The sequence below is a fragment of the Poromitra crassiceps genome, assembly GCF_964638095.1.
Source record: "Poromitra crassiceps genome assembly, chromosome: 16".
NCBI lineage: Eukaryota > Metazoa > Chordata > Actinopteri > Beryciformes > Melamphaidae > Poromitra > Poromitra crassiceps.
The window spans coordinates 33,052,603-33,072,624 of NC_139645.1; the positions used below are offsets into that span (position 1 = coordinate 33,052,603).

At 43.8% G+C, this 20,022-nt stretch overlaps 2 protein-coding genes across 2 annotated transcripts in view; both read left to right on the plus strand.

The window, feature by feature from the left end:
* Positions 1–20,022, plus strand: part of LOC310791599 (protein NLRC3-like) — a gene marked incomplete at both ends in the record, with an annotated part of 346,801 nt that overhangs the window by 167,147 nt on the left and 159,632 nt on the right. The gene's annotated exons all lie outside the window — the stretch shown is intronic.
* Positions 1–20,022, plus strand: part of LOC310791344 (intermembrane lipid transfer protein VPS13C-like) — a gene marked incomplete at its 5' end in the record, with an annotated part of 155,361 nt that overhangs the window by 130,628 nt on the left and 4,711 nt on the right. Inside the window, 6 exons of the mRNA XM_083653030.1 lie at positions 47–160; positions 1,151–1,226; positions 2,800–2,963; positions 6,872–6,917; positions 8,108–8,231; positions 16,001–16,115. Of these exons, the coding sequence (XP_083509156.1) occupies positions 47–160; positions 1,151–1,226; positions 2,800–2,963; positions 6,872–6,917; positions 8,108–8,231; positions 16,001–16,115 (639 nt within the window). The remainder of the gene's footprint in view (positions 1–46; positions 161–1,150; positions 1,227–2,799; positions 2,964–6,871; positions 6,918–8,107; positions 8,232–16,000; positions 16,116–20,022) is intronic.

Sequence of the window (20,022 nt, forward strand, 5' to 3'; positions counted from 1 at the left end):
GACGTCATGTGACCAGCTGTACTGACGTGACCTTTGACCCCTGCAGTTCCTGAAGCAGATGTATGTGCTGGTCCTGGGTCTGGACGTGCTGGGAAACCCGTTTGGACTGATCCGAGGTCTGTCAGAGGGAGTGGAGGCTTTCTTCTACGAGCCTTTCCAGGTGACACACACACTCACACTCATACACACACACACACACACACACACTCACACTCACACTCACACTCATACACACACTCACACTCACACACACACTCAAGTCTTTCTTTAACTTATCCGGGATCGGGTAGCCGTTCCAGCAGGGGACCCCAAACTTGGCCACATTAGCCAGCTCTGACTGGGGGATCCCCGAGGCGTTCCCACCCAGCTGGATGTGCCTGTAACACCTCCCTAGTGAGGCGACCAGGTGGCATCCTTACCAGACGCCCGAACCACCTCACCTGGCTCTTTTCTACACGAAGGAGCAGCAGCTCTACTCGAGTCCCTCATGAATGACTGAGCTTCTCATCTTCTCCCTAAGCGAGATGCCACCTTCCTGAGAAAACTAATTTCAGCCGCTTGTATCCGTGATCTTGTTCTTTGGGTCATGATCCATCCTTCATGACCAGAGGTGAGGGCAGGAACGAAGATCGACCGGTAGATCGAGAGCTTTGCCTTCTGCCTCAGCTCTCTTTTCGTCACAACGGTGCAGTAAAACGAGCGCAATACAACTCCTGCTGCTCCGATTCTCTGACCCATCTCCTGCTCCATCATCCCCTCACTCGAGAACAAGACCCTGAGATACGTGAACTCCTTCACTTGGAGTAAAGAACTCACTCCCTACCTGGAGGAGACAATCCACCAGTTTCCTGCTGAGAACCATGGCCTCAGATTTAGAGGTGTTGATCCTCATCCCAGCTGCTGTGACCTGATCCAGTGAAGTGCTGAAGGTCCCAGACTGATGATGTCATCAGGATCACATCGTCCACGAAAAGCAACGATGTGATCAGCCCACCAAACTTTAACTACAGTGTGTGTGTGTGTGTGTGTGTGTGTGTGTGTGTGTGTGTGTGTGTGTGTGTGTGTGTGTGTCTGTGTCTGTGTCTGTGTCTGTGTCTGTGTGTGTGTGTGTGCGCGTGTTCGTGTGTGTGTGCGTGTGTGTGTCTCTCAGGGAGCTGTTCAGGGCCCAGAAGAGTTTGCTGAAGGTTTCGTCATTGGAGTGCGGAGTCTGCTGGGTCACACTGTGGGTAAGGACATTTATACCTGTTGATGTTTCCAGTCTGTTTCTTCCTCCTGATCTGAAGAGCAGCCAGAAGCATCACTAAAGTATGTTTCCAGTCTGTTTCTCCCTCCTGCTCTGAAGAGCAGCCGCAAACATCACTAAAGTATGTTTCCAGTCTGTTTCTCCCTCCTGGTCTGAAGAGCAGCCAGAAGCATCACTAAAGTATGTTTCCAGTCTGTTTTTCCCTCCTGGTCTGAAGAGCAGCCGCAAACATCACTAAAGTATGTTTCCAGTCTGTTCCTGTCTGTAAAGTACAGACTCAGTCTCAGTCTGACCGCCTTGCTGTAGGAATCAAGAGCAACTGACACTTCATCTGCCTAGATTAAAAACATATATATTGCTGTATGAGTACTATGGATGAGTACTATAATACTACATTCATATTAAACCTATAGATATAAAAACAAGGCGTAGGACTTGACAAGTATTGTACTTCTTCCTACTCCTTTTCGGGCCTGATATGCAAAAGTAAATTGCTTGAGAATTTGCTGTATATGCTGTGAACTCTAATTGACTATTCTTGCTCGCCATTTTCTTGCCTATATTTATTTTATTCTTTATCTGTCTTTTGTTTTTCACCATGTTGGAAATAAATCTAATCTAATCTAAAGTACATACAGACCTTCTGCCCGAATGTAATCTATTACTTTCACACACAGATCCCACAATATTGCCGTGGAAATATATGCTTGACCCTCCCCGAACAAATGTTATAGCCGACTATTTTCACTTGTGAAACAATGTTCAGTGTCAATAAAATCATAGGCAGCGCGCGGGCATCTGCATTATGGGACAAAATTTAGGCAAAGCACATAAACAGCTCAACTTGCACTATGAGGTAAGAAAGGCCACATCTAACCATCAAATCAACTATTAAGTTAGGATGCATAATTAAGACCCAAATTATTACAATTATCACCGGTATGGCCAAATCGCATCCACAACAAAACAACTACCGTAGATTTAAAAATGTTCTTTTCTCCACAGATACTCCCATAGATTCTGGTTTACAACATGTTTTCTCTAAGTGTGTTGTTGCTGTGGCATTGTTATTGCCCGCTGGTATGCTGGTAGGCTGCAGATGTGTTCCATAACACTCAGAATAGGCTACTGTCTTATTGTGAAGTTGCCGAGCGTGACAGCAATATACATGTTTTACAGCAATATACACGTGTTTAAAGCAATATACATGTTTTACAGCAATATACAAGTTCATATTCTCTGACTAGTCGATGCTCCAAGCCGGCAGGCAGCACTCTTGCCTCGGCTTGGAAATGGTAGTACGCAGGGAAGCGGCCATTTGCCCAGTTCTCTGCGGATCCCACTCGCGTAGGTGCAGAACAGGCAGAATCCCACTCCGTTTGGGGGCAGAACACGCCATACAAGCACCAGGATTGGCTAACGTCACCTCAAAACCAGTTTCCTTGTGTAACCGGCTTAGGAACTTAACTCCCTGTGTCTGTAAGTGTTGCTGTATGCTACTGTATAAGCAAGCGTTGCCAGTGTTGTCTGTTTTAACTGAAGCATCTGTCCACCAGGTGGTGCTGCAGGAATGGTGTCCAGGATCACGGGCTCGGTGGGGAAGGGCCTGGCAGCCATCACCATGGACAAGGAGTACCAGCAGAAACGGCGGGAGGAGATGAACCGGCCGCCCAAAGACTTTGGAGAGAGTCTGGCTAAAGGAGGAAAAGGCTTTCTGAAGGTATGCTTCTGCTCAGGATGTGTTTTCACACCTGAAAGTCCAAAACCAAGGTTCACTCTGTTTTGTTACTTCGGGCCTGTCTGATTCTCAAGTGAACGAGCAATATAGGTGGCATTTCTAGGTAAGAAGTTGTAATTAGGCTGTCTGAAACCAGTTTGATACATAAGTTCACTGAATTTGCAACCTTTCTAGGTACCTGGTTATGGATAATTTCCGAGGAACCATACCATGCACACTTTGGTGGGTTAGGGTATCCCATGATACCTTGCGACCCTTACAACCGACGAAGAAGAACGAAGCGAGCCCCTAATGGCGACGCCCACAAATCCGACCGCATCAGAAAAAAGTGAAACAATGTTGGCTAAATAACAAACATATTTCACTTTCTTTTCATTTTTATTCTAGAATAGTCAATAACGTCAGCCTTTACTTAAATTTAGTGCAGTCAGATGTTTGTACAGTGTCAGGAAAGTCACTTTTGAACAATAGTAGGAAGCATCTTACCTGACGGTGTTCTGGACAGCAGCCGCTAGTTAGGTTGCTAATATAACTAACGTTAGAGAACTCGCTCCGCCCGCCCCAAAGCAGGACTACACAGCCAGGATGATAGCACCATTGCAAACCTTCAAGTGTAAGTGGAGTTCGTTTTAACTGTGCTTTATTAAATGATAAGCTGTCATTACTTCCCATTTGTAGCGTTTGTAACATTTTCGTTCGCTGGGTTTTACGCTTTTAATTTGAAGGTGGAAAGGGGAAATGGTGTATTCGTAGATTGAATTGACACTGGTCTGTCAATTCTATCAGTTCATATGTACCATTTCCCTTTTTCGCCTTCAAATTAAAAGTGTTCACGGTAGCCTGTGAAGCCTCGACCTTTCTGGATTATAAAAGTAGTATAACGTTAGAGAAAACAGCCCCCAGCCTAGGGCTGGGTATCGTTCAAGATTTTTCGATATCGATACCGTTTCGATACTTGGATTTCGATACCGGTTCCTGAACGATACTTTTTTCGATACCAATTTTTTGAAAAATCCATTTGAACAAAAATAAAACTGCATTACACATTGAAATTATTTTACAAATCTTTAGTTTTCCCACCATCTTAAGTTTTACAGCAGAAAAAAATAAAACCTACTGTATTTAACATAACTTTAAGTTGTCTAAACTTATTGCCGTCCCTACAAAAAATATTGCAGTACTACAAAGGAAAGAAATGTAAAACAAATAAATCAGTGGAATAGTTTTCAGTGCAAAACAGAGAGTTGCAAATCAGTGTTTAATGCTCACTGATGCAACAGAACTCTATTCTTGTCCAAACTGATGAGATGGATCCACTTCATGCATGGAAGACTAGTTGAGCATTGACTAGCCTATCAATATAGCCAATGGCACAAAGTGAATATCATTTATATTCAACAAACTATCATGACATCAGCGTTTGTTAACGAGTTGCTAAAAATACATAATGGGTGATAACTGCCCGCTTGCACATAACGTTAACGCTAATTAATGAAACATCTAATGCTAGCGTTGCAGATCAGTGTTTAATGCTCACTGCTGCAACAGAACGTCATTCTTGTCCAATCTGACGAGACAGCTCCACTTCATGCATTCACTTACTAGCCTATCAATATAAATGAATCGCATTTACATTCAACAAACTATCATGACATCAGCGTTTGTTAACGAGTTGCTAAAAATACACAATGCCCGCTTGCGCATAACGTTACGGCGGCAATTAATTAAACGATCTAATGCTAGCGACAACTCACAGCCAGATGCATGGATTTGTCAGACTGAGGGATCTGATAACCACTAACATCAACAACAATTTGCGGTAAGCTGACCCACCTCGAGATTATTTCTCTTGTCTGTGGAAACCAGTCCTTGTTGTTTCTGTTTCTTTCCCTGCATTTCATCATCTTCGCCATATGGTACTCCTGGATAGGAGTAGCTTGAGTGGCTAACTTATTGTATACTATATCCGCACCGCACGCCTGGCTCACAACAAACACACCGGCTAAAGTGGGTGTAACGTTTCTTGCATGCCTCTACATGACAGCCAATCACCAGCCGTATTAGAGCGCGGTGTGCAAGCATGTCGCATGCTTATAGGCTCAATGACGCTGTTTTGTTTTGGTATCGAAAATTGGTATCGTTTGACAAGGGAGGCTTCGATACCCCTTAGTATCGATGCTTTCATTTCGGTGCCAAGTAAGTATCGAAACTCGATACCCAGCCCTACCCCAGCCATGCAGTTTTATACAAATTTATTGCCAAATGCTTTGAGATTCAACTTGATCAATCTTGGTCAGAAAAAATCTTGTATATTCAATGGAAACAGCACCAGTGTGACCTGTCACATGCAATGCTACCTTCAAGCATGAGGACGTCTGAAACTAGTTATTTTTCATCCACCTATATTAAAATTAGTTACCTAATTAATCAAGTATCTAGTTAGGTAGCTAGGTGATAGGAGCTCACTTGAGTTACAGACAGACCCATTGTGTTTATGTAACCTGCGTTGTGTTGACATGTTAAGGCACACATGGGCAAAATACGGCCCGCGGGCCTCGAGTGCCACCTGTGTGGCCCGCGATCGAATTGCAAAAAAAATAAATTACAGTGCACCTGAACGCAACATGCAAGATACCAAGTGTCCAAATGTTCATGTCATTCTGGCCAATACTCCACTTCTGTTATAGCATTTCAGTCTGGAATATGGAATATCTTTCAATAATCTTTATGACTAAAAGGCTACATTGAAGTAGAAATGTAAATAATTAACTCATTGGTTTGGGATTTCTTTAGCTTCAAGAGTGCATTTTTGTTCTTGTGTGACCCTCAACACAGGCTTTGAGAATCCCGGGCCACTTACTGATACTTATGCTTGAATTAACCCACTCATATTCTGGTTTATTTCAAGAAAAACATTTCGGCTAGTGGAAATTATAGTTGGCTGGTAACTTTAAAATCTAGCAGCCATATTGGCAGGTGGTCAAAAAAAGTTAATTTCAAGCACTGAAGAAGGAGAGCGGGTGGTGACATAGGAGTGAGTGAGAAAAGGATAAAATATTGGTGGTTAAGACTGAATAATGACATCACAACTCTTAATTTAAAATTAGTTATTCCTCTAAACCTGGCTTCAAATGCACCAAATTTTTCGTGCTGGCGCTGTTCGGCCCTCAGCAAAACCTGGTAGCGAGGACATTTTTTGTGGCCCTCTCTATCATCAAAGCTGCCCATCCATGGGTTACGGCATGACAATATTTGTTCGGCCCCCGGCAACAATCTGGGTTTCTCATGTGGCCCCCCATGAAAAATAGTTGCTCATATGTGTTATATATGAGCCCTTATCATTTTAGTGATACTGTGTTAAGGGCTTGCACAGGGGTGGAGCGGGATTCGATCCGCCGACCTCCCGCGTCCAAAGCAGCTGACTGAAGCTCAGTGAAATGTACTTTGTGTGACTGTGGATAAAGTTTCAGTGAGCTTCAGTCAGCTCGTACATACAGCAGCGTGACCCCATTGACCTTGCATTGGTTTTTGGCAGTTTGAAAAAGTAGAGGTAAAATGAACAGAGTTCTCTCAGGAGATCGCTGATGTCAGCAATCTCCAACCAATCATAATTAGATATGGGCATGCAGCATGGACATAAACACTGAGGGGTTGTTGTGTCCATGGTGTTTGCACCTGGTTTTATAATAGCTGTGAAAGTTTTTTAGACTCATTTGGGTGAGTAATTAATGTGATCAGCTGTGATATCCTATAAAAAAGAGAGATATTTGAGAGTGGATTGCCAGAGGCTTTAACCATTAAGTCTGATGCATTGGTTCACTTCACACACAGAGATAATTGGCTGTGTTTGCTGATTGGTCTCAAACTCACCGCCTCTCGTCTCCCCGCAGGGCATGGTGGGCGGAGTCACAGGCATCATCACCAAACCAGTGGAGGGTAAGTTTCCTCACGACACACTGAGCTGGAGGGTCTGCTCAACTGACCTGCTGATGGGTGAGCGCGAAGCGTGCTAGATATGAGCACACAACCTAGAAATGACCATGCGCAATATTTCTAGTAGACTCTATAGTTTACTCTATAGAGTTGACTGGGTGAGTGCAGGGTGTTTGTGATGGTGATGAGTTGACTGAGTGAGTGCTGTGTGTTTGTGATGGTGATGAGTTGACTGATTGAGTGCAGGGTGTTTGTGAAGTTGATGAGTTGACTGAGTGAGTGCTGTGTGTTTGTGATGGTGATGAGTTGACTGAGTGAGTGCAGGGTGTTTGTGATGGTGATGAGTTGACTGAGTGAGTGCAGGGTGTTTGTGATGGTGATGAGTTGACTGGGTGAGTGCAGGGTGTTTGTGATGGTGATGAGTTGACTGAGTGAGTGCAGGGTGTTTGTGATGGTGATGAGTTGACTGGGTGAGTGCAGGGTGTTTGTGATGGTGATGAGTTGACTGAGTGAGTGCAGGGTGTTTGTGATGGTGATGAGTTGACTGAGTGAGTGCAGGGTGTTTGTGATGGTGATGAGTTGACTGGGTGAGTGCAGGGTGTTTGTGATGGTGATGAGTTGACTGGGTGAGTGCAGGGTGTTTGTGATGGTGATGAGTTGACTGAGTGAGTGCAGGGTGTTTGTGATGGTGATGAGTTGACTGAGTGAGTGCAGGGTGTTTGTGATGGTGATGAGTTGACTGATTGAGTGCAGGGTGTTTGTGATGGTGATTAGTTGACTGGGTGAGTGCAGGGTGTTTGTGATGGTGATGAGTTGACTGGGTGAGTGCAGGGTGTTTGTGATGGTGATTAGTTGACTGAGTGAGTGCAGGGTGTTTGTGATGGTGATGACTTGACTGGGTGAGTGCAGGGTGTTTGTGATGGTGATGAGTTGACTGGGTGAGTGCAGGGTGTTTGTGAAGGTGATGAATTGACTGGGTGAGTGCAGGGTGTTTGTGAAGGTGATGAGTTGACTGAGTGAGTGCAGGGTGTTTGTGATGGTGATGAGTTGACTGGGTGAGTGCAGGGTGTTTGTGATGGTGATGAGTTGACTGGGTGAGTGCAGGGTGTTTGTGATGGTGATGAGTTGACTGAGTGAGTGCAGGGTGTTTGTGATGGTGATGAGTTGACTGATTGAGTGCTGTGTGGCTGCAGGGGCGAAGAAGGAAGGAGCGGCCGGCTTCTTTAAGGGCATCGGGAAGGGTCTGGTGGGGGTGGTGGCCCGGCCCACTGGCGGCATCGTGGACATGGCCAGCTCCACCTTCCAGGGCATCCAGAGGTACGAAACAAGCGCTCCTTAAGACTTCCTTTACTTCAGTTAATGTGTCATTTTAATTTCTGTGTTTTGGTGGTAATACCGTATTTCCTCTAATATTGGCCCCTGACCTTTATTTACCCCAACTTCAACTACTGTTTTTTTAGAAGCAGGCTTATATTAGAGACAGACATCGGGAGAGACCATAGAACATTCCACTCGGACCAAAACTTTAAAAAACGACATTGAAAAAATATTTTCTACACGCTTATATTAGAGACAGTTGTAGAAGAGTAGAGTGCACGCACATCCAAGACTATTTCAACAGGTGCTGGAAAAAATACGCGTATAGAAAAAGAAAAGGAAATCCGCAGTTTTTTAAGCTCCCATGGTGAGTTTTTTAATTACAAAAAAGCAACGTTTCGACCCTCACGGGTCTTCATCAGGCAGTACAGACAACAATCGTTGCTTTTTTGTAATTAAAAAACTCACTGTGGGGGCTTAAAAAACAGTGTGCGGATTTCCTTTTCTTTTTTTATATTAGAGACAGACCATAGAACATTCCACTCGGACCAAAACTTAAAAAAACTACATTGAAAAAATATTTTCTTTAAATCCGCAATTCTTTTACGTTTTGGTCTGAGTGAAATGTTATGTGGTCTCTCCTGTTTCTAAATATATCTGTACCGTTTGGTTTGAACAAGTAAAACAATTTTTATAAGCATTTTACGAAATGTCTAAGGGAAAATAAATGGCAGATGAAAATCTCTGGTACAGTGCTGAAGCAGGAAGTAGGCAGTCACTTTGCCTCTATATCATCGTGTCCTGCGCTCACGTACGTGCACGAGTGTTGCAGCAGGGGGTATGGTAGTCCGTACACAGTTTTTATCGTACGTTGGCTTGATAAATGAGGGCTCAGGAGTTTACTGTATTCACTGTTGTTTTTTTCCTTTGTTTTTTACCCGGCCTGTGTTTGGGGCCGGCCAGTATCAGTGACCAGGCTTTTAATCGACTATTAGAGGAAATATGGTATTTAAATATTTTTGCACAGTGTTTTGTGTGAATTTCTTTAAATCCATCTTCTTTAACATAGCAACGCGGTGCTCATTCTGTTTGTTGTATTTTGTGTTGAACATGTCATGTAGTGTAACGTGCTAACCATGTTGTCTCCTCTGTTCTGATTCTTGTGCGCTGTCTAATTTTGACATTCTGCTTGTGTTTTTTTGTCTCATAAGTTAATGCCTGGGACTTTTTTTGTTTGTTTGTTGTTGTTGTTTTGTTGTTGTGTGAGTATTTGAAGGAATGTCCGCTCATTCATAGCTACTGCTATTAAAGCAGCGCTCCTTAATCACTAAACACACAGAGGAAACACTGCTGTGCCAGCAGGAAAATGCACAGCTCCTCAGTTCAGTATCAAAATAAAAGCCCTAAAGATTGAGATCAGCTTTAAAATGCATTTCATATTGAGGTTAAACTAGGGCTGCACCATAAGCAAAAACAGAAAACGTATTGCTCTTATATTGACAGGTATTGTCATTGGATATTAATCAATACTATTGGAATGCAATTTCTTTGCATTTTCACTGAAATATATAAATGATGATGGGATTTTTACTGAGGTCTGTACCCAACAAGCATGTTCCCTTGCCTCTGGAGAATATGATTTGTAGGCCATGGTATCAGTGGCGTGTCCAGGCCATTTTGACTGGGGTGGCCCAGGTGGGGCACAGACTCAAGCACGGGTGGCACTGAGTGCGGCATTTAGGAAGGATGTAGACAGGTTTTCCCTCGCCAAAATTTAGCCTAAATCTGGGGCGATATTTACCCCCCTTGCCAACAAACTAGAATGACATGCTTCGTAGTAATGGACGCCTTAGGTCTTCTAGTTTAATATGATGCCAGTATCTTTACATACTGACTGAAATACAGTCATGTCGGCCACAGATGCCAGCACCCTCAGGATTTTGAGGTGGCCAATTAAATTTCAGGGGTGGCCAGTGCCACTACCTAGAAACGCTCCTCCAGGGTATCTCTGTCTGTAGCACCACAATGCTTCATTTAATAGTATGTTGTGACACCCTACCTTTATCAAATGGCAACTATTCCTGCGATTTGGATATCGATTTGATTAATTGTGCAGCCCTCGTTTACCTGTATGTCAGATTGAGGAGAGCAGCTTTAAACTGTATGTCAGACTGCAGTTTTGCTAGGAAGCGTGCTGGCATGAGGTGTTTTTCCCCCGCAGGTCGCAGACAAGACAGGTAAGTGTCTGCATTGTGTAGAACCTGAAGGACTTCCATTCATCGTGTGTTTCCATACTGAACCACTACTGTGCTCAGTGAGCGGCCAGAGAGAAGTGACTGGATTAACACTCCACCTTCACACACACCTCTCCTCTCCATCACTCTAACGCTGCCAGTAACCCCGCCCTCACACACACCTGTCCATCACTCTAACGCTGCCAGTAACCCCGCCCTCACACACACCTGTCCATCACCCTAACGCTGCCAGTAACCCCGCCCTCACACACACCTGTCCATCACCCTAACGCTGCCAGTAACCCCGCCCTCACACACACCTGTCCATCACCCTAACGCTGCCAGTAACCCCGCCCTCACACACACCTCTCCATCACTCTAACGCTGCCAGTAACCCCGCCCCCCTGAGTAACCCCGCCCCCCTTGCCATGCTGCAGCATTGTGAGTTGAACAGACCCGACCTGAGGAAAGAGCCGACAGTACCGCTCCTTCACTACAGACACAGCGTGCGTTCAGACGCCTTCTGCACATTAGCATGTTTGAGTTCGCTCCTTCTCATCGTTTTCAGCATGTTGACAGGATCAGCGCTCTCCTTTGCCAAAGTGATGCATCTCACATTTTTACAAGCTCTCTGTATTTGAAACGGAAACGGAATTGTATCGAATTTCGGACACTTGCGTAATTTCCAGTGTTTACCAACATTGTCATACAGAGTTCTCAGCTGAAAGATAATTTACACAAGTTCTTACACATTTATTAATAACAATAACAATAATAAGAATTGATTGGATTTATATAGCGCCTTTCTAGACACTCAAAATGCTTCACATATCAGGGGGAGGGATGGGAGGGAACTCAACTCATCCACCACCAATGAGTAACACCCACCCTGCCTAGGTCTCAAATTTCATAAGTATCTATAGCCTACACATTTAAGAATATCAAACACTAACTTATGAACTTAGTCACGGACAACATCCCACATTGAGCGACAGTGGAGAGATTCGGTATTGGCTGGTAAATGTATGGAAAAATAAGACTTTTGAGTACATAGCCTGCACTTCTTAAAAGTATCTGTAACATTGTAAAGGTAGAGGAAGGGTTGATTAATATTAAGTATATGAATACACAACACAGTGGAAAATAAGTGTCCGGAATTGGATATGAATTTTGAATCTTCATAATAAATGTGCTATCATCCAATTGTAGAGACTGGAAGAAAATCAAGGTCAAAGCGATATTAAACTTTACAATAGATAGATTGAGGATTGTTAATTTCTGACACACTTAAAGAGCATGGGGCAGGTTAGAGACCCCAATCAGTCAATGTGTAGGTGAATTATGGAGGAACTTGATTTTCACATTAAGACACTTACATATACACTACAGTGACTTCTGGGGTCGTTTTATTTTTTGAACTTTTATTTTGACATCTTGGACCCCAAAACTCTGACGTCAGAGTAGGGAGTCGCCAGGCATGCCCGTCTGTCCCTCTGTCTGTCATCACTTAGGTCAGGGCTGTCAGTCACACACTATGGATGCTAACGCCGGTTTTCAGGAGGAAGAGGAGGTAGCAAATGTTTATGCACATGCATGTGATGGGCCTCAGGCTAATTTTGACAGTGAAAGAGAGCAGGAACAGCCCACAACGGACCGCGGAGAGAGAGTTGTGAAGGAGCTGAAAGCAGCGGAGGCGGGCCGAGGTGCGGACTGTAATTTGACACACACACAAGCGAGCGGAGGCGGGCCGAGGTGCGGACTGTAATTCGATACACACACACGCACGCACGCACACACACACACACACACACACACACTGAGAGAGAGAGAGAGGGGGGGACTGACGGAGGGCGGCGGCCCCTCCACTCGCTCTTTCCCCTCCCTCCCTCCCGGAGCGAGTGAGAGAGACGAAAAAGAGAGAGATAGAGAGCGTGTCACCGCGCAGACAGCAGGTACACACACACACACACACACACACACACACCGAGTGAGAGAGAGAGAGAGAGCGAGTGAGAGAGAGAGAGAGAGAGAGATAGAAAGAGTGTCACGCAGACAGGCAGCAGCAGCAGAGTGGAGCTGACTTGTTATCTGCATGCAGGAACCTGGCGACACCCGACCCAAAACTCACTGACAACGACTTACTACAGGCAGCTACTGACTAAACTACTAACTATATACTAAAAACTAACTAGTGATTAACCTACCAACTGACCGACCGATTAATTGGCTGACTGATTGACTTTTGACTAGCGTAGGCCTACGTACCTGACTAGCTGCCCTGAAATGCGACTGACCATGAAATTGACGACATTGAGAGGGGAGAGATAGACACGCACGCACGCGAGAGCCACTCCCCACTCTGACGTAGCAGGCTTTTTCTTGTCACAATAAAAGTCTGTTATTTCCTTCTGAAAAAGGAAGGTGTTTTTCTCCATATTTTTTTTCAAACTTTTTTTTTTTTTTTTTTAATGATGCATTTACTTTTCAAATATACATAGGGACAAGGTTAAGTATACATTTAGCAAAGGAATTACCCTGCTCCATGCTCTTTAAGTGAAAACTGTACACTGTAAAATATATTTGGTATATGATTGTGTTTTGTTTTGGTCATATGCTATCTGGAATTGGATGCCGTGCATCGTCCAATAAAAAATAAGCATGAGTAACGGCAAAACAAACATGGAAGATGAGCTTGTGCTTCCATTTCAATGATCATCATGACATGAATGTAAAAAAAACAAGGCAATGGGGGCTAGCTGTGTGTTTATGATTTCAGCAATAAGGTAGTTTTTAAGAACTTGTAAACACTGAACAGTGTCTGCAAGCTAGGCTAATGCTAGCTAAATGCTAGCAAAGTTAAACCTCAAACGCATCTCAATTGTTTGCAGTGCGCTTTGCTTTGTAAACATGTGCAAAAGGTGTCATCTGAACGCACCCACACCTGTATATACTTCCTAAACATTTCAAATGTATGAATCATGTAGACTCTAATGAAAAGAAAAGCTTTGTCTTAAAGTCACATAGAACACCAAACATTCATCCAAGCCCTGCCTCCTCTCTCCTCGTCTGTTCTCTCCTCAGAGATTGGCTGACTGACTGAATGAGCGCATGGCACGGCCATGCTGAGTTTGGAGTGCTTCTTCTACCACAACTTGTTGACCAATCAGAACATATCTAAATAGTAACACACTTTTTGTCCACCAGTCATAGTGCCAAGTTCATTCCAAAGTTCACTTCAGCAACTTCACAACAACTCATTCAATACAGTTAAAGTGCAGAGCTGAAGCTGAAGTTTTTTCTCTATAAAATACATTTAACCTCTAACAGTGATTTTGCAAAGTACCAAAGGCATGTTGAAGATGAAAAATGGCAGCTTGTGTAGAATGTGAAAAGCAATAAAGAATAGTGTCATCTGCATAGAGGTTGACATCTCAGGCTCTCGAAGACGTTGCAACAGCATCAATCAATCAATCAATCAATCAATCAGTTTAATACATGTCCCAGAAGGGCACTTTGGTTCACATCAGGCAGTAGTGGATTTATAGGAAGACATTTAGGTGTGAGGAGGTTTAGGTTAATTTCCTTAAAACATTACTCTTGCCTATTGCAGCTTTGAAGTTAGATTTTAGGCAACATTATATAGTTGATTAATGCAGGTGTCAGTTTGATTAAAAACCCAATCAGTACCTTCAGCTGTTTGTGGAGCTAAATCAGACAGTAGGTCTGGATCATGTCTCTTAACCCTGAAAGACCAAGACCGCCGCCCACGGCTAAAATAGATATTGTTCTAAAATCTTCTGACCTGCTAATCATGCTTTAAAAAGTCAGGTAAAGTTCAGCAGGTAAAAGTTAATCAGCTTTTCAGTGGTATCACATATGTCACCTTTTCATGCACCCACACACTCACCTCACGTCACCCCAAAAGACACCCCCCTGCCCCCCATCACCCCCCTCCCCATCCCCCCGCCTCCACAGTACTGGAGACCCATCCGTCATGTAATCTGCATCCTTTACTGTGACCACTCGCTGGATTCTGGATAACCTGATGAACTTACTGTTCCATGCTTTCACTGTAGAGGTAACATAAGGTGAGATGTTCCAGCAAACATTTGACTGCAACTCGCCCGTTTTGGCCTTCACATAGTTTGCTTTGTTTGAGTTTGGTCCCTCTGAGTTGGAGAATGCGGCTGCTTGTGGCACCTCGCTCAGCGCTGCCTGGTGGCTGCTTGTGGCACCTCGCTCAGCGCTGCCTGGTGGCTGCTTGTGGCACCTCGCTCAGCGCTCCCTGGTGGCTGCTTGTGGCACCTCGCTCAGCGCTGCCTGCACGCTCTGACAAAGCATCTTCCTTTGCAAAGAGATGTTCTGCATCGGTTGCTTCATGTTCTCTCTGAATGTCAATCCAGACCTGCTTGTCAAACGTCCTCATGAGCTTGTGATTATTATAGCTAATAACTAACGCATAATTAATGCATTGTGGTCCTTAGTGAGTTCCCATGGTAACTTACTGTAGATGTTTGTAACCTGTTACAAAATCCATTGTATATAAAAAAATATATAAATAACCGCCTTGTAGTTGTATGCCTCCATCAACAAGTCAAGTTGCAGTTAACATGTCTGTCCAGATGACTAAAATATACTGTATATGTCACAGTGAAGTTGAGCTTTGAACTTAAAATGTCATCATTTCATCCTATTAGACATTTGGGTGAAATTTTGCCATAATTAGCTGAGTTATGACCAAAAGGGGTCTTTTGTGAGGTCACAGTGACCTTGACCTTTGACCACTAAATTGTAACCAGTTCATCCTTGAGTCCAAGTGGATGTTTGTGCCAAATGTGCAAAATTCCCTCAAGGTGTTCCTGAGATATCACGTTCACGAGAATGGATGGATCCCGAAAGCAGCATCACGCAGCTGGCAGCAGTGTGAAGGCAGAAATCTGGGCAGAAAACTGTCGAGCTGATTTGCTAAATCCCCAAATTCTCCAGTCACTTTCCTTATTTAAAGGACTTTGTTCATTTCCAACCAGCTTCGTATCATTACAGTGTGGCTAGTATTATGCAGATAAACATTGTTTACCTTCTCTGCATGTTTCCTGCACCGAGAAGATCTCCGTTCATCTGCCTGCAGAAACTCCGCCCCTGCCAGTTGGTATGGCTCATTAACGCTCGTTAAGGCTCTCCATGTGATTCTCCAGTGGATGAACGCATACAGAAAAAAGACTAATAACAAATCTGTAGTTCAAACAACAGCCCTCGAGCAGAACATCTGTTCACCTCCGTGCCTGAGAATGAAGATGGAGGGAAGTTACATATTGTTCATCTACGTAAACCCACATTGTAACGATACAAAGCTGGTTGAAAATTGGCAAAGTCCTCCTTTAAGTTGCCAGCCAGATCTTTAAAGCAGAGTAGAAAACTGCCTGCTCGTAGGCTCCACCATCAAACTGAGGGCAGAGCCACTGTCATTAGGCTGACATACGTGTGTGTGTGTGTGTGTGTGTGTGCGTGCGTGTGTGTGCGTGTGTGTGTGGTCAGGGCGGCGGAGTCGACAGAGGAAGTGACCAAGCTGCGGCCGGTCAGGCTGATCAGGGAGGACGGCGTCATCAGACCGTACAACCAGACCGAGTCGCAGGGCTTCGACCTGTTCCAGGTGAGTTAACTGTAACCCTTAAGGGGGCATGTCTGTAAAGGTGAGACTTGTGGGTACCCATAGAACCCATTTTCATTCAGATATCTTGAGGTCAGAGGTCAAGGAACCCCTTTGAAAATGGCCATGCCAGTTCTTCTTTGCGAAACTTAGCCTAACTTTAGAGCATTATTTAGCCCCTTCCTGACAACATGTCATGACCATTGGATGCCCTGACAGGTCTTCTAGTTTCAGATGAGAGCAGTATCTTCACTGTGGCTTTAAACCTGAGCTCTCTACAGCCTCTGAAACACACGAGGAGAAGAAGATGATTTATTCAAGGGTTGTAGTGCTGCACACCATGTGTGACACAAACTCTGTGATGTTACATCTGTGATTCCACAATGCAACTGATTAAACAACAAGTTCACTTTTATGCACAAAACATTTCTAAACGAGTGTGAAACCACACAGTACAGCTCGAGTCTGTTTTAATGGTGCTTTTCCACCACTGGCTCGACTCAACTCTACTCTACTTTGTTTTTACGTACAGGTACATACATTTATTACCTGGTAGTTTTTTTGGGGTAACAACTCCGTCGAGGTTCTAAGCGAGCTGAGGTGAGACCAAAAGCTGAGGTGAAAACACTGCAGACTGCTGATTGGAGAGAATTGTCATCATTGCGCGACACGAGATATCCTGCACAAAAACCTGCCATATTTAAATAGCCAGGCTACTGTAGCGGCTGCAATTCCTTTCCACTGACTACTTTTTTCTACCATAATCATACGACTTTTACTTAATAGCAAACCGCAAAACTACGCCGTGGTCAATTTGTCTGTTTCCTACTGTTAGCACTGTGCGTCTGTCTGTTTCCTGCTGTTATCTCTGTGCGTCTGTCTGTTTCCTACTGTTAGTGCTGTGTGTCTGTCTGTTTCCTGTCTGTCAGTGCTGTGTGTCTGTCTGTTTCCTGTCTGTCAGTGCTGTGTGTCTGTCTGTTTCCTGTCTGTCAGTGCTGTGCGTCTGTCTGTTTCCTGCTGTCAGCTGTGTGTCTGTCTGTTTCCTGTCTGTCAGTGCTGTGTGTCTGTCTGTTTCCTGTCTGTCAGTGCTGTGTGTCTGTCTGTTTCCTGTCTGTCAGTGCTGTGTGTCTGTCTGTTTCCTGTCTGTCAGTGCTGTGCGTCTGTCTGTTTCCTGCTGTCAGCACTGTGTGTCTGTCTGTTTCCTGTCTGTCAGTGCTGTGTGTCTGTCTGTTTCCTGTCTGTCAGTGCTGTGCGTCTGTCTGTTTCCTGCCGTCAGCTGTGTGTCTGTCTGTTTCCTGTCTGTCAGTGCTGTGTGTCTGTCTGTTTCCTGCCGTCAGCTGTGTGTCTGTCTGTTTCCTGTGTGTCAGCTGTGCGTCTGTCTGTTTCCTGTCTGTCAGTGCTGTGTGTCTGTCTGTTTCCTGTCTGTCAGTGCTGTGTGTCTGTCTGTTTCCTGTCTGTCAGTGCTGTGTGTCTGTCTGTTTCCTGTCTGTCAGTGCTGTGTGTCTGTCAGTTTGCAGCCTATAATCTCTTTCTTCTCTGTTTCTCTTCCATGCAGCATGATGAGGAATAGAAGGCTTCAGTTCTAAACTGTATTTCAAATCTTTTAATGCTGTTTGTGTCTCAGACCAGTCCTGTCTCAAAATGCTACCTGGATTGATTTAATCTGTATAAACGTGTGTGGCAGAGTTTTGCTTTTGTAAACTAATAAATGTATCTATCAATTATTGTGTAATTCAGGTTTCTTTGCATGCCAAAGTAAATATCTTGTCATTCGATACCTCAAAGCATTTTTTTAAATCAGTGGATAGATTTTTTTCTGTAACTTTTTTAATTAAACGTTTTTTTTTTTTTTTTACAATTATTTGTGAAGCACTCTAGGATGCTATGTTTAAAACCATTTATAATTTAGATTCTATCCAAAACTACAATGGCAGGTTGTGGAAAATATTTTACTATAAACACAGAAATGAATTAAGGTGTCTGCTGTAGAACGTAGCAATATTTTTGTAAAAGGTTTGTAGCATCACCTTTTAAACCATTGCTTTCATACTGTGTGTATATAAATATATATATATAACTATATAGCTGTGATCTTCATCCTGTGAACATGATGCAGTTTGTGAATTGCATATAAACTGATAGAACTTCATGCAACTGAGGCCTTCCTGTCCCTAGCATGACATCACTTAGCAGGACTCACTGTAGTATTTGTGCATTACTTTAACCCATTGATACCCGATGCAGCATTTGTGTGTGTATCCCTTTAAGACTTAAAGGGATAGACACACAAATGAGGGCTATACACGCAAATGCTGCATCAGGTATCAATGTGTTAACCCTTTGGTTGCCTTAAAGTCCACGGATGTAGACGTGTGTTTGTGTCCTTCAGTGTGAAGTGTGTGAAGTGTGTTCAAACCTGATGAATAAACAGATCTTCCTTATTCATAGTTTTCACTTTGTCACTGTAACTTAGTGTTTCTCAGCAGGGGCAGTACTGCCCCCTAGCAGACGTTCGGAGAATGTCAGGCGGCACTGGAAGCAATATTTTTGAAAGGGGGGCGTTGAGGTAACCTCGCAAGCAAGCTGGATTCCCTCGTGAGATTTGCGAGAGAATGGTAATACCGCCTCCATCTGGCAATGTCAGGTTAGCGTTGAGGTGTCCGTGGGGAGCATTTGTTTAAGGCCAGTTTACGCCAAAGATTCGCAACGAGACGAGTTGAAACTTGCAACTACTACAGAAGAAATGTGGTCTGCCACATTCTAAAATCTGTATAGCTTCATGCTGCTTTCACAGGAACGGGACATCAGAGTATCAACTATAAAATGTCGCCAACATGGCGTTTATGTGTCAACTCAGGAAAATGGACGCTCACTTCCTGTTGAAAGCATTCATTTCTCCTGAGGATAATGCTGTGTCATCGCCATGGTTACAAATTTACAAGAGAGCTATTCCGCTGTCTGAATCTATTTTGAGGAGGTAGGAAGGAAGAGCACAACAACAAATGAGAGATAGCCTACATGAGGGTCCATCAGCAGAACTTTACAGACCAAAAATCTGCTTAAACGCATTAAAAGCACGTTTACTCTACATCCCCCAAGGCTCCAACTTACAACCTTAGCCACCAATGGCAAGTTGTGATCAAGTCGAGCAACTTGGGAAGTGAGAAAATCAGTGGAAGCTTCACACTATGACTTGGCCAACCACCAGGGTGCAGTCAGTGCTGTAGTGGTAAAAAAAAAAAAGTGGGTAAACTATACTTTTGAGGCAGCTTTCTCACGTGGCACCGGCAGTTTTATAACGGCGGATAAACTATAAGCTTCCGTGACCGATAGGCTATACAAGACAAAATATGAACAACTTAAATCTGAATAGCCCTATAAGGTATATCAGGGGGTTCCCCACATCCACATTTCTGAGTAGCCAGCCAGATAGGAAAAGTAGCTGGCTATGGGATGGGCCTTGGACTTTCAAGGGGGGGCCGGGGGAATTCTCCCCCGGAAGAAAATTTTATACATTTTAAAGTAAAATTCGTCAACCTGGTGCATTTGAGAGCAAAATGAAGAGGCTAAATCTATGAAGAACTACACACATCTCTAATGTGTTGTGACTTTACAAATAATTAGGCCTAAACAATCAATATAAAATGTATTTACACATTGTGCACAAATTGCATTCATTGTGACACATTTACAATAGTTAATATCCAGCCAGAATCATTGCAAATGGATGTTCAAAGTAACAGTATAGCATTCAGTTAATCAATGCCTAATGACAGCCAGAGCAGTGCAAATTAATAACATTAGCTTAATTGAGCTCAGCACATCAAGCTTCAGTCATTGCTACTTGACAACAATAATGTCAGGCATAATCTGACTAACTGCTTTAAAAGCAATTGACCATTTGCAACCT